The sequence below is a fragment of the Mauremys reevesii genome, linkage group 10, assembly GCF_016161935.1.
Source record: "Mauremys reevesii isolate NIE-2019 linkage group 10, ASM1616193v1, whole genome shotgun sequence".
Classification (NCBI taxonomy): Eukaryota; Metazoa; Chordata; order Testudines; family Geoemydidae; genus Mauremys; species Mauremys reevesii.
The window spans coordinates 55521428-55535996 of NC_052632.1; the positions used below are offsets into that span (position 1 = coordinate 55521428).

At 45.9% G+C, this 14569-nt stretch overlaps 1 protein-coding gene across 14 annotated transcripts in view; it reads right to left on the minus strand.

Moving 5' to 3' along the window:
• Positions 1-14569, minus strand: part of WDR90 (WD repeat domain 90) — a 102110-nt gene that overhangs the window by 37560 nt on the left and 49981 nt on the right. For 13 of the 14 annotated variants that reach the window (XR_005585448.1, XR_005585447.1, XM_039491304.1 and 10 more), the window contains 14 exons: positions 12691-12782; positions 11838-12014; positions 11081-11219; positions 9959-10129; positions 8599-8722; positions 6259-6326; positions 5242-5351; positions 4300-4533; positions 3384-3446; positions 2871-2939; positions 2003-2113; positions 1563-1708; positions 1376-1433; positions 53-171 (listed from right to left, as the gene is read on the minus strand). Coding sequence is in view for 12 of the 14 variants with exons in the window: in XM_039491304.1 (XP_039347238.1) it covers positions 53-171; positions 1376-1433; positions 1563-1708; positions 2003-2113; positions 2871-2939; positions 3384-3446; positions 4300-4533; positions 5242-5351; positions 6259-6326; positions 8599-8722; positions 9959-10129; positions 11081-11219; positions 11838-12014; positions 12691-12782 (1681 nt within the window). In the remaining 2 variants the exon portion in view is untranslated. Of the gene's footprint in view, positions 1-52; positions 172-1375; positions 1434-1562; positions 1709-2002; positions 2114-2870; positions 2940-3383; positions 3447-4299; positions 4534-5241; positions 5352-6258; positions 6327-8598; positions 8723-9958; positions 10130-11080; positions 11220-11837; positions 12015-12690; positions 12783-13856; positions 14138-14569 lie in introns of those variants that run through there. The other variant, XM_039491313.1, reaches the window with a different exon arrangement.

Below are 14569 nucleotides of genomic sequence, written 5' to 3' on the forward strand. Positions count from 1 at the left end.
GATCTAGGCTGTTATTTTACCTTATTCTCACATTCACCCATTTGCACATTACCTGGTGTCATCAAAAAAAGCAATCTTCAAGGTTTGGATGTCCACATCTGTGTGAGCTTTGGCCAGCACAACCACCTCTCCGCCCTGGTTCACCTGAGCAGTATTCCACACCACCACCATCTGCAGAGATAGGACAGCAAGAATAGAACTGCTGGAAACATAACACCAAGGTGGCCTTAGACCATACAAGCAATGGAGAAGATTGCTAGCCTTCCCACAGCAGGTGAAACCCCAGATACTGCTCCCAATTGCCAGTATGCTGGTATTGTGCACTGGGGCTTTTACCCACATTGCTGTGAAAAGAGTGGAGAAAAATCTCTCACAGAAAACTTTAGGACAACCCCAGAGAGCCTGGTGATTTTCATTTTAATAGGCTAGTCTGTCTGATAATCAGTTTCCCTACCTGCAAGATTGCCTGGACAGGGCTTGAATCTGGGACTAAGATACAGTACTTGCAAACGGAGAAAGAATGGAAACCAGTGTGCAACTAATTACAGGGAACGCTACAGCAGCAAAGGAGTGTAAGAGTAGGAGCTAGTAGAACTGTAGAGAAATGTGCTCAGCACCTTCAGAAGGAAATGCCTTGTGTCAACTTGTAGCGACCCCTGTAGTTTGTAAGTGGAACCAAAACTGCTCCAAAGGCAGTCCCACCCATTCATTAACTGTGACGTTAGTTAATAAACTATGGGAAGCAGGAAAGTTCTTGAGATTCAGCATGAACAGCCTTCCGCACCAACAAAAAGCTGTGACTAGCTACAGAACCAGGATTTACTCAGTAGAATTTGGAATACTTGTGGCACCGTAGAGACTAACAAATTTATTTGGGCATAAGCTTTCGTGGGCTAAAACCCCAAATAAATTTGTTAGCCTCTAAGGTGCCACAAGTACTCCTCGTTCTTTTTGCTGATACAGACTAACACAGCTACCACTCTGAAACCTGTCAGTAGAATTTGTGATTCAGGGAGGTGTGTGTTCACAGATTTATAAATATCAAGTAAGGAAGTATATATTCAAATATTTTCTAACCAGTTTGGTAATAAGAGGATTTCACATGATCTACAATGAATGGTATTGCCTAAGGACATTTAGGCACTGTGTCTTGGAAGGGATGTATGACCGGTTCTATGTGTAGAGTAATTGCACATTCTAGGAGAAAAACAAACACCATTATCAGGGGGTAGCCATGTTAGTCTGTATCCACAAAAAACAATGAGGAGTCCGGTGGCACCTTAAAGACTAACAGATTTATTTGGACATAAGTTTTCATGGGTAAAAACCCACTGGGTAAGTGGAACCCAAATAACCCAAGAGCTTTATTACTCACTGTTTTGCCATGTCCATCTTTCCCAATGCCACAGAGAACAGTTCCACTGTAGGAAAGGCTGCAAGAGGAGAAAACTCAGGGTGAAATGAAGTATCCTACACCCTGCCTGGATCTCAATGGGAAAAATTAAAAGCCCACTCTCAATTTCTCCCAGAAACACACTGCCCAAAACATGCCTGCAGGGTACCTGAGGGACGAGACTGAATGGACGTGGGTTTTAAACATGGATAGGCATTTCCCCTTCTGAAAATCCCAAAGTCGCACCATACTCAGGTGACCCATCTGTGCAGAAGCCAGCAATGTGCTGTTTCCATTAAATGCCAATGCCGATACCTGCAGGAAACATCATGTTAGCAAAAATAACACCCAGCTTCTGGGAGAGGCTAGAACTGGAGTAGCTGAAACTCCCACTGTTGTCGATCCAACATCATTCCTTAGAAAGACTCTTGCTAGGAGCTGGAGTTCTTGTGACTTGCCCCCTAGCCAGTGAGCTGATACAACTCCCTAGAATGAACCATGCTTGGGATAGGAGCAGTCTCATGTTTTCTCACACATCAAATATTTGCAGTTGTTGCATATTCTCTGGGGGGTTGTCATATATGTTTATGCAAAGAAATCAACTTTTACCTTATCTGTATGTCCAATGAAGAACCTTTGCTCTCCAGTTTCAATCTGCATGGTTATTATAATAGCATGACAGGGGTAAACCACTGCAGAGCTGTTCTTAGTCCACAGAGCCTGCAGGACAAAAGCAAGAATCAGAGCAAGGGCAGAAGAGAGGATACTACAAAGGTGACCCAGTCTACAAACTGAGAGGAGAGCCCCCCTGTGCTTGCAGAGGTGGACAGGCATAGAATTAAGACATGCAGATATTTGGAAATCTGGTGCAAATATGCAGGTGTGTGTTAGCTAGATGATTGCTGTTCCACACAAACATAGATGCAAATTTATAACTATCAAAGGAAAACTGAGCGGTCAGCTTATAGTACATTCCAATTAATTCATTTGATCTTCCATCCAAGTCATGTTTAACATCATATATGCAATATATAAGGGAACAATACTTTGTTCACAGGAAATGGACTAGGTGACCCAACAGGATTTTTTTTTTTAAACTCTAACATGGATCATTAAGAGGATGGTTGGAAGAATCAGAAGGCAACACCACAGGAGGACAAACTGACACACCAGCCTAAGGCACCAATGCTTTTCTGGATTCCAAAGAAATTCTAGATGTTACAGATTCCAAACTGATCAGTGAATCACACAAGATTTGGCAAGGGGCACATGATTTCAGAATGTTACTGGGGCAAATTCCATGTATGGAAATGAGCTTTTCACCCAAAAAAATTTGTAGTCGAAAGAAACTAGGTGGGGTGATTTCCAAAGACAAAGGGAGTTAAGCATGAAAGTCAAAGGCCTTTTGTGCCTTTGAAAATCTCCCCCATAGTCAATGTATTGCAACTACATTCTGAAAAGCTTCTTTGTTACTGACCCATTTGGTGCTGCAACCCCCAAAGCCAATAACTGTCCTCAGCTTCAGGATTGGATCCGGTAAGAGTCTCTGAAAGAAGAAGATATTGTCAAAGGTACCAGCCTGAATAAAGCATGTGAGCCCTAAGCTGTACCGGCACCAACTGCAAATTACATCCCAATGATCTACCAAGTTCCCTCTGCTCCACATTAATCTGTGTCCCTCTGCATGGGTTTCATGTTTCTCCATGAAGTGAGAGGGCTGTCTCTCTACCTTAACTTCTTCACATTAAGGGAAGAGTTTATTCAGTAGGTAGGTAATCATCATTAAAGGAAATCCAGGAATAGAAGCACCAAAGCCCACAGTGGACAGTGCTAAAAGGAATAATCTCAGCAATGGAATGACTTGGTTAACCTGAATCACCTTTCCAAGAGGGCAGCCAAGTCCTTCCCATGGTTACATACAAATGCCATGAAAATTCAAGGGAGCATCTGTAAAGATGGAAAGGGGGGAATCTTTTTTTTTTTTTCTTACCCTGCAGGGAGATGCTTTCTTGCTGGAGAGCACCTCTGGTCCAGTAATCTTTGTGTACACGGTCTGGGCAAATCAATACATAGGTGTTATTTGTTAGATGCCAATAGCATGATCATCTCTGTACAAGACACACTGGCCCTGCGTGGAGAAGCTTAACATATAAGTGAAATAAAGGAACAAGATCAAGAGAGAATTCCAGGGAAGCTGGCTCACAACTGCCCTTAGTATTAAATAATCATCTCTGCCAGCTCCAACCAGGAGTGGGCATTCCTGTTGCTCTTTCTGTTGAGTTACTGAGCACCAGCCATAAGCATTCCGGACCCATCCTATAGGAACAAACTTGGTTTAATTTGTTTGTTCCTAGTATGTTGAAGTCCCTTACCTCTATATATCTTCTCCTATGGTCAGTAAGAGTTTAAGCAAGAAGGCTGGGTTCAGGAGCTCTGTCTCCATATGAAGTCTTGGCCTAATGTTCTAACCCACCAGTCAGGTCCCAAGAATTGGGATAATAACGTTTCTGCATCTCAGTGCACAGGGTGGCAGTATGTGGGTCTGAAAGACAACTGATCTGTTCTACCTGAATTCTTCCTTGAGAAGGTATTTACAGATGGAGGTTGGTGTAAATTGGCATTGTTGCACTAAAGTCAACGGAGCGACACCAATTTACACCAGCTGAGGATCTGGTGTGGGGAACTTATGGGAGTAGTGGAAAAGGAAGCCATTAGGCTGGAGAGTTCAGCACAAGGCACATTGTTCTTCTAATGAAAGCATCATGCATTCTCAGAGCCACCATGGGGGCAGACTTGGGGGGAAGAGTTAAGAAGATTCTGTACAAGTTAGAGATGGGATGTGGAGCTACACAGAGGACAACCAATAAGGTCAGGTTGTCAGAGTCCAGTGGTGCTCTCTCATTTACCTCATCTGAGCTAATGCCAACAGCATGGATAGCGACATCACCCATTCTGTGAGCGTACACATGAATACCACCATCAGTTGTTGCATGTAACGGTACAGTGGAATCCCCAGCAGCTTGTAGTCCTTCTGCCCTGCTGAACTCCTGATCCCCAGAGTACACTTCTTCCAGAGGCCCAGAGGTTGCTAAGTGAACGTCGGGGATGCTCTTTGTAACTAGGGGAGACCAGCGAGGCATCTGAGAAAGAGTAAACAAATGACAACAGATCAGGCCTGCTCCACAGCTCCCTACAATTGCTGTGATTGGAGAGAAAGGAAGAAATTAGTTTTGTTTTTTGACTGACTTTTATTCAGCCACCTAAAACTCAAGACATCCAACTTGTCAAAAACATTCAGGTATGCCAAGTGATGCAGGAGAATAAAATAGAGTCCTCTGTGTGACTTTCCGATTTGGAATGGCAGAATTGCTGCGTTTACTGGGTTTCCAATGCAACTTCTCTCTCTCCACTGTATGGTAGCCAACAAAAATATCTAAAACACAGACTCTTCCTCCACACCAGACCCAACCAGAAACAGATCCATCATGCCCCTGAGAACTTCACTATTTTTCAGTGCCTCAGCTCCCCATCTGTAAAATGTGGACAATAACACTTCCCTATCTCCCAGGGGTGTCAGGAGCAAAATTACATTAAAAGATTGTGAGGTGTTCATATATTACGGTAACGGGGGCCAGATAAGCATCTTGGATAGACTGACAGACTGACCCCCAAAGTCATTAAACTGCAGAGTTTATTGACTGTAGGACAGGGCACTGCCCAGGCCACAGAAAACAAAACGTAGCCACTACAAAACCCAAAAACATCCCAAACACAAAACAGGACATGTGGAAACCCTCTGGCCAGAGGTGGTATGGGAAGCTACACTTACAGCCTAAGGCCATACTCACATCCTTGGGACTGGTTATCTGTTGGATGAGTGACACTCGGTCCCGGACAGCTTTGGTAAGCGTCACTGGCCGTGGAAGATGACGGATTGGGTCTTCTAGCACTTGAACACCTAGATTACAACAGCAATGTGTTGGGCTCTTTCCTATAATCTGCTTCCCCTCCTGCTGATCACACAGCTGCAGATGATGTAGCTGAACCTCTACTTCATTCTACTACTTATTCCTTCATTAAAGAACTCAAGGAACAATTTGGAAACACAGGCCATGTCACAACAGAGGAAAACAAAGGACACATTATCTATTGGGCACACACTGCACAAGACCCAGAGGGGCTGGCCTGGTGCTAGTGAGCACTGGCCTGTGAGTTCAATCCTCGAGGGGGCCATTTAGGGATCTGGGGCAAAAATCTGTCTGGGGCTGGTCCTGCTTTGAGCAGGGGGTTGGACTAGATGACCTCCTGAGGTCCCTTCCAACCCTGATATTCAGTTCATTTGGGTAGCACATAGCCTGCAGAAAGCCAATTAGCCTGAGCTGGGAGGGCTATCACACACAAAATAACTGGAACTTTCACAAGTTCTTCCTAATCCTTGGTAGATGCTCAACTCCTTGGGCTGAGTGTTTCTAATGAGGACAGGAGGGGAATATCAAAAAGCGGACCTTAATCACCCAATCCCTTATTGCTGCAGCAGTGATATCTAACAGGACACAGCAACAGATTGATGACATATGCTGGGTGCAGAACGCTGATGTAGGGAAAACTAGTCGACAGTTGCTAACTTATCATATTGATCATACGAGTGAATGGATGGATCTTTTACACCATGCTCTACCGAAGTTGTACTTTGAGTTTTATTCAGTTAACAACAGCAGTCAATAGTGCAGGTGGCTTTATACAATGTCATACTTTGTTTTAGGTAGGCCAATAACCTAGATAATCTGAAAGCCAGCTTGACACATTGCTCAGTCAGACACCAAGTGGGTACCACAGCCTATGGTCATTTACTTCAGACTCCCTACCTGCTGCAGGGCTGGAACAGCCTTTTTGAATTGAGTCATATGGCAGCTTGGATCCATCAGAGGGAAACCTGAACAACAAGATCAGAGAAAGTCACCTCGTAAATGGGTGGCAGGTTCTAGGACCCTTCACAGGTATGCAGGGTTCTATTTTGCTGACATACTGTGGGTGCTAAAAGGCTTCATTCACACAGAAGCTGAGTTATTTGGCTGATTCAACCCGATGTCAGGACAGGTGGGTCCTATAAGTTCCAACTCAAGATAAGGGTTAGAGTCTCTCTCTGGTCTGATTTCAGACATAGAAAAATGTCATAGTATAACATTCATTAATTGACATAATGATGATCACAATCTAGCAATCAATGTAGACCAAGCCTCTAAGGCAAAGAGAACTAAGGGCAGGGCCATAGGACTCCCTAGGAATAACCAAGCTTGGGAGAAAGGTTCATGTGTGGTTAAGTTAGCAATACAAGCAAACCCCAGCGAGGAGGGAAATTTGGATCATTTCTAGGGCATTAGCTGTGATATTAGAAGTATGGTGTGAACTGTATGTGCTTATTGACCTGTTGATTAGGAACTGGCAGTTTCTATGTGACACCAGTCAGCTCTGTATTCTTGGGGAACCAGGGCACAGTATCTAGCCTGTCTGACTCATGAAAGACACCCGTCACCCCCCAGACTCTGCTTGAACCAAAACCCGATCAGAGAAAAGGCTTGCAGAGAGCAGTGAAGGGCGTTGGGAGACACATCTAGACCCCTCTGACAAGGGTGACAAGATTAAGACATCTCTATTTGCATACAGAATGGAGAGCAGAGACAACTCCCCATGCCTCATTTGCATGGAAGATAGGACAGGGATTAGCATACAGAATGAGGAACAGAGAACCGCACTGAACTCTGGGACCAGAAAAAGCAGGGAAGCACTGCATCATGGGAATCTCTGCTTCATATGTTAATGAACGTACACCTGATCCACACTCAGCTCAGCAGTTATCAGACCAATTCTAGTAATGAATCCTTGATTGATACCCAAAACACTGAAGCAGCCTAGTTGCATTGTGAGCTCCCTGGAAGAAAACACCACCCATAGCCAAGAGTGATCAGCTCCTATTGTCTAGCCTAAAGAAAACTCTTGAGTCATCAGTTAACCCATAAACAAATCTAGTGTTCTCCCTTGAACCATTGTTGTTTCTCTACAAAAACCCCTACCTATGTTCAAGTAAGTATTCTGATGCATAGACCCAAAACTCTGCGTCAGTTCCACTGGGACTCCATCTCCTGACTGATTGTGCTGGGGGCTCTGCCTGTCTCCAGCACTCAGGATCCTGAGCTACCATCATCAACTGGGAACCCCGACCAGTTCAAGCTTCAGGGAGCAGTGAGATCCTCTTCTTTCTCTCTCTCTGTTTTCCTTTCTACCATATGTATTAACCTTTAATAATGTATGTTATGTTGATTTAGGCTCTCCTTGTGTAGTTATCGCTATTATTCAATAAATAACTTTCATGGTTAAGCTGGTTGCTTCTCTCTCTCTTGCTGAACTTTACTCTTTTGTGTTTTTAGCTTCCCCCATTTACTCTAGAGCAACATTTCTTTTACCTAAGCTAAAGATCCCTGCAGCGCCCAAAATAGTGTGGGGTTTGCTCATCAAGTAGGTTACTACCAGTACAATTTTGATGTGAGAGTGGGGATAGGGACGTGCTGAATCTGGGACACATAAGGGTGGCAGCTTGAAATTGCTGCTTGACCCGGTCCACTCAGACTTGCTCCGTTAATGTATGTGTGGGTGGGTGGGTGTTCATCCGGTTCTGAGGCTGGAGGAACCCAGCCCGAGGGAACCCAGGTCCTGCAGGATAGCTCCATTGGGAGGGGACTTGCAGAAGGGAGAAGTAAAGCTCCATATGAAAACACAAGTGACACAAGCAGTACATTGATAGAATTACAGAACCCCCTCCCCAGAAGAGTAACCCGAATAAATGAACATACCCCAAAGTAATGGGCAAATCTGGTAACATATGGTTGATACCTTAAACAGCCTTTTACCTACCCAAAATTGCCAACAATTAAGTGCTGAAGATGTGAGTTGTGCTGCCTTGGTCCCCAGAATTACAACTACAGCATTACTGACAACTAGAGTTAAGGTGGCCAAAGCATTTCCACTATAATCCCAGTTTTATGCAAATTCTTGCATTTCCTGACTTTTGCATACTTAACTCTGCAGCCTTCATATTCTCAGACAGAAATGTTTTGATGAAATATGTTACATATACAAAATAACAGACTAAGGAAGATCTAAAAGCACTCCAAGTTTCCTCCTTGAAAAGCAGCATTTCGTAAACATACCTGATATAGTCATAGCGGTCATGCCAGTTCTCTCCCTTTGGCACAGGAAATGCCATTTCTCGTGGCATGGGGGAAATGCCATGAAATGCCAGCTTAGCTTGTCGGGCCTCAGAGAAGGTCACCCCTAAAAGCACAAAAGGAGACAGATAAGGACACAAAGCACTCCTAGAACATCTGAAGATGTTTACAGAGGTGGCTTGAACCATGCACTCTTAGCAGGCCTCGGGCAAACAAATACTTTAAGATTAGACTAACAAGACGTATTGGAGCATGAGCGAAAGCTCATGCTCCAGTACGTCTGTTAGTCTATAAGGTGCCACAGGACTCTTTGCTGCTTTTACAGATCCAGACTAACACGGCTATCCCTCTGATACTTTAAGATTAGAGTTTTCTGTAAGTCTGAAAAAGAAAGGCTACAACATGAAAAAAGAACAAAGATTATTGTAGCAAGCACATAAGCCTTTCCGTGGGAATATCCTTGAAACTCTCAGCTTCCAATAAGACCTGGTAGTTTAGAGCTTTGTTATGAAAGATTATCTTTTTCTTCCTTAAAATGTAGCTTAAACGCTCTACAAGAGGATTTGGAATTTAATACTGATGATCATATCAGGTTGCTAAGTGGATCAGTTGGTGATTCTTTTTGCAGTTCCATGTGATTGGTGTTAGAATATTTTTCTGTTTTCTTCTTTCATTTGATGCATGTGCAACTTTATGGAACTAATGTGCTTTTCGTGTGCAACAGCACATTTGGGACCTGTTTAGTGGTCCACCATGATGTCTGTAAGATTCCTTTCTTGTGATGGGTTGTAGTTGGGCAGATTTCAAACAAAGGATAATGTGTTAGTAACAAAAGTCTTGACTGAAGTTTCTCTGCTGCACTGAGTAGTTGGATAAAGAAACACTGGAGGAAATCTGGAGATTTCAGAGCGACAAGAAAAAGCTTTTTGGGAAGGATGGTCTAGTGACAGGACTGAGAGACATTCTCTCATCTGCCACTGATTTGATGTGTGATGTTGGGCAAGTCACCTAATCTTTCTCTGCCCCTCAGTTTTTCCAGCTACGGAATGGGAGAAGTTGTGAGGCCCTCTGACATCCTCAGATTGAAGGCATCAGACAAGGGAAAATTACTGTCATTATTATTAGTGTTATTATTAAAATAATGGTTTTGTTGACAGTGCCTTGTTATTACTGGCTGAAAATAGAGTGTCAAACAGCAACAGACATGGCCAAATGGTCCTGGTGGAATTATGTCTTGAAATGCAGCAGTAAGAAATGATTAGGCCTAGCACATCCTTGCAGCCAGGTTTGATTTAAAAATCATAGAAGATGCTGCTCCCAGCAAAAAGCTTCAGCTCCTTACCTGGCTCAAACAGTAAGTCACTGGTATAGACATTTTTCACCAATAAGTTGGAGCAGAGTTTGATGCTCTTCAGATGGCTGTAGCGTCTATTCAGGTACATGGAGAGGATGTAGTGGAGGTCAAGCATCAGGCAGGTCCAGCGCACATTGGCAGGGGCCACACCCACCAAATCTGAGGATCAGAAAAAAACACTGTTAAAACCAACATTATACACTGACAAGCTACCTTAAAAAACCAAAACCCAGCTTTACACATGGGCTGAAATCCTTACAGAAAGGGAGGCATGAGGTTGATGTGTGTGCACAATTGTGCACATGCATATTTAGAGACAATTGCCACACCAGGAAAATGGATAGCTAGGTTTCTAGTGATCAATTGAGTACAGATGTCGATTTGCAGCACAACTGTGGTAGCTGCACGTGAAAAGAGACAATTAATTGCACACACATTTTTATGCATGGATCCCATGGCCTTCATTCCTGAAAATTTAGACTCTAGTTACCATTCCTCACATTTTAACGTCTTCTAAAACAGGTCAATTTTTTTGTCCAAACTGACCATCCTTTTAGGAACATAATTTCCATCACAAACTAAAAATCCATCTAATCTGGTATCTTGTGTCCAATGCCAGCCAGTGCCTGAGACTTCTGAGTTGTGTGTCAAATAATCACAATGCATCTAACTGTTTCTTACTATACATTGGGGGAATTTTTCCTGATGCCAACTGGTGGTTGACTGAGACGTTTATGTACGAAGCTTGATCACCCTAGAAATTTTTATCCTAGCTAGTGCAATTGCTGATGCTACTGTTATTCATATAATGTGCGTAATCCTTTTTTAACTCAGTCTCCTGAGCCAGTGAGTTCCAGGGGTTAATTCTACATTGTGTAAAATGAAAAAACCCTGTAAAGTCTAGTGTTAAAAATACGTAATGAAACGTGGACTTAATAAACCTCCCTCATTGTCAGACACTAATTAAATCCATGATTTCAAAGCTCAGGTCACATGTGACTATAGCAATACTGGTGCATGATACGTTATTTTCTCTTTACTAAGGTATGTAGTGCTAATTCCCACACTGAGAGCCCAGCCACACTATTATTCAGATGTGCTTTTCTTTACCTTGCTTTGAAGTTCTGGCTGTGCACTCATACACTGACCCTTTGGCTGCTCCACAGATGAAGGGGAACTGAAGCCAAGTGGCTGTGGACTTGAACTCCTTAAAAAGGTTGGAGAAGGAGATGCGGACAACCTGGCTATCCTGAGAACAAAGACACACACAATGTTATCCACCTGGCAGACCACTAGGGAGATGCTGCAGGATATAGTTTCTTGGTTGACACTACTCTGTCCAGCTTGGATACCCACCAAGGCTAAGAGACTACTGCCAGCTTGCCTTCCATATGGTCTACCCCACACCCCTGTGGCCCTAGCCGGGAAGAGTGAAGTCAGAAGAAAACACACAGTAAGGTCATAGAAGAGTGGGTCTGAGATTTTTACCTCAAGTCCACAGATGTTAGATCATATGTGAATCATGTGAGGTTCAGGGCAATCACCACAGATAATGAGGCAAGCCTTCTAGTAAGTAAATTAAGAGCCAAGGGAGAAATGACTGGAGCTCTCAAACTCTAAGAAGTGAGGCACAAAGGTGATCAAGAAAGACAGCAATCCTTTCTTTTAACTTCATTTAACAGCTACTATAGCAGTCTATGGGACTTCAGCATGGGATACTTATGGCAGAGGATTATCTTGCTCTAGAACATTCAGGCGATACAGTTCAGTTCTCTATGTTCAAGCTCTTTTGAAAAGCTACTGTATTTCAATCCCCACTCTTCTACTCAGTTACACAAAGGGCCATGCAACAGACTCTCTCACATACCTCCGTGGTAACATCCAGGTGCACCACAAAATATTTGCCAGGCATGGGCTTAAAGAGCAGATAGAGGTAATGACCAGTGAGCCCCAATGACTGTGTGCTGGTTTTGGGAAGCTGGATGTAGTTACTGGCAGGAATGGAGCCACGGATGCGATATACTGTTCCCTTCAACGTCTTGTCCTAAACAAAGAGAACATGCATTGATGCAAAGTTCTGCCCTATAGCAAAGTAAGTGAGGAGATCCAGTTGTGGAAGTCTTACTGCTTGTTCACTCGACACATCCAATTACACATTCCATCACTGGCTCCGAGTCAGGTATATGCCAAGATTAGTCTAATAAAGCTCTGGAGAATGAGGGGTAGAAAGTTCTGGTGCCATACGGGTTCTCAAATATTTTCTGGGTGGATCACATCTTAACAGAGACATTGTCCCATGACCACCTCTCTTCCCATTTGTGATCACATTACATCCCTTATGGCAACTACAGCAATTGCCTAAATGGAAAGGTAACATTAAGAATGTAATGTATTTTTAGCTGCCTTTAATGTGATGTAGAAGTAAGAAAGGACAGCCAGCACTATTTGGCCAATTGTTCTCTGGGGACCACCAGCAAGTGCTCTCTGGACCTCTTTAGGCACCTCTGTTGCAAAAAGCAGGAGGCAGGATGGAAAGATGTCATTGTTTTCTCTTTTGATGACACAGAGCTAGGGAATCTGAAATCTTCCTCTTTTTTTGACATTACAAAACAAAGCAGACTGGGAAATCCCTCTCTCTTTCTCTCAGCATCACTGAGTGCCTGGCTCTCTCTGCAGTACAGCTGGTCCAATCAGGAAACATTAGGAATACAATGTGTTACCATAAATGTTGTCACATCTCCCTCCTTAGTTGATCTTTTCCACTCCTCCACTTTGAAGTGCTTGAAGACGTTCAGATATGGATGCTGCCACACTGCAAAGAATCAGAAGAGAGTGAAGATGCTAGATATCCATGACCATCAATGTGTCGTTATACTGATTCATCAGCACACAGCAGGGAGTTAAAGCAACCCACTGGCACACTTGCCAGACTGTACTGGCCTCTGAGCCTGTTTTATTGGCACATGGAGTATTTGTTCCATGAGGCCAGGACAGAAATTCTTCTGAAATGCAGAAGCTGGTATCTGACAGCACAAAGCGATGCCAAGCGGTCCTTTAAGAACACCAGTGTAATGCCCTGGAGGCAGGTAAATCCCAGACCTCCACTCAGGGGTCTTTCCACTAGTGATGCTGGTGTGACTTTTGCCCCTTCCTCCAGTGGAACATGGAGAGCAGACTAGTCAGTTTCACTGTGTTTATAACCAGCTCCCAAGACCTTTCAGGCGCTCATGCGGCATGCCCTAGCTCAAGGCTGCGATGGGGGGCAGGCTGGTATCCTGTGGCAAAGGGGTTATTGTGAGAGAGCCCCGCCCACCAGCAGGTGCCCCCAGCTGCATGGCTCCACAGGACCCCCTCCTCCAGGTCCTAGCCCTCAGCTCCACCACACAAGGCCCCCTCAGACTTCCCTCAACATCCCCCCACAGGGATCCCCCACCTCCCTCGGACTCCCCCCGCCCGGAGCTTGGCCCCTCAGCCCCGCCTCCCTCACCCCAGAGATCCCCCACCTCCCTCAGACTCCCCCCCCCCGGAGCCTGGCCCCTCACCCCGCCTCCCCCCCCAGGGATCCCCAACCTCCCTCGGACTCCCCCCCCCCCACCCGGAGCCTGGACCCTCAGCCCCGCCTCCTCACCCCAGAGATCCCCACGATCCCCACCTCCTCGGACTCCCCGGAGCCTGGCCCCTCCACCCCGCCTCCCCACAGGGATCCCCACCTCCCTCAGACTCCCCACCCGGAGCCTGGCCCTCAGCCCCGCCTCCCCTCAATTCCCCCCCACAGGAGCCAGGCTCCTCAGCCCCGCCTCCCCCCACAGAGAGTCCATTACCCTCGGGGCCCCTCACCGCTACCAGGTCCCACTGCCCCAGACCCGCCCCCCAAAGCCCCGGGTACCTTTGGCCATGGCTCCCCCGCTCTCTCCTGCCGCTACAGCCCGCAGCTCAACCGCCCCGCCGCTGCCAGCCCCGCCAATCCGCGCCACCCGGCCCGCCGGTAACCATAGAGCTCCCTCGGCACTGGGCTAGCGCGGCAAGCGCCCATGCGCCACGTGACCAATGTGCCGCGAGCCTCCAGCGAGCGCGCACGGAGCGCCACTTAGGAGAGTGGGTCCCTCCAAGGCCGCTGTCGCTCTCTGGCGAGTCGATGCTTCCGCCACGGTAAGTGTCATGGCCGGCTTGGGGCGCTCTAGGTGGGGATGATGCTCATGCTGTGCGTGGCAGTGTCACCGCCTCCATAGCTGGGTCCCGCCCCCCCAGCTGGCACCGTGCCAGCACAGAGTCCCCGTGTCACCCCCTCACTGGGCAGTCTGGGTGCCGCCTTGTCCCCCCAGCTCCCTGCACCCGCCCCCCTTGGCACGGGCTCGCCACCCTCATAAGGATCCTTGTGCCCTTGGCTCTGGGCATCACGTCTAGGATCGTCTGGCAGCACGTCAGCCTGTGGCAACAACAGGGTGGCATTGGTGGGGCCGGGCTAGTCACTGGGCACGTGGGGGTGGGCCTAGGAATGTCACAAAGCAATTGGGGATGTAGCACAGACTACTATCTGCATGTGGACCTAGAAATATCAGTGGGTACTGGGGAATGTCCCACACTCAGGAACCATCCCAT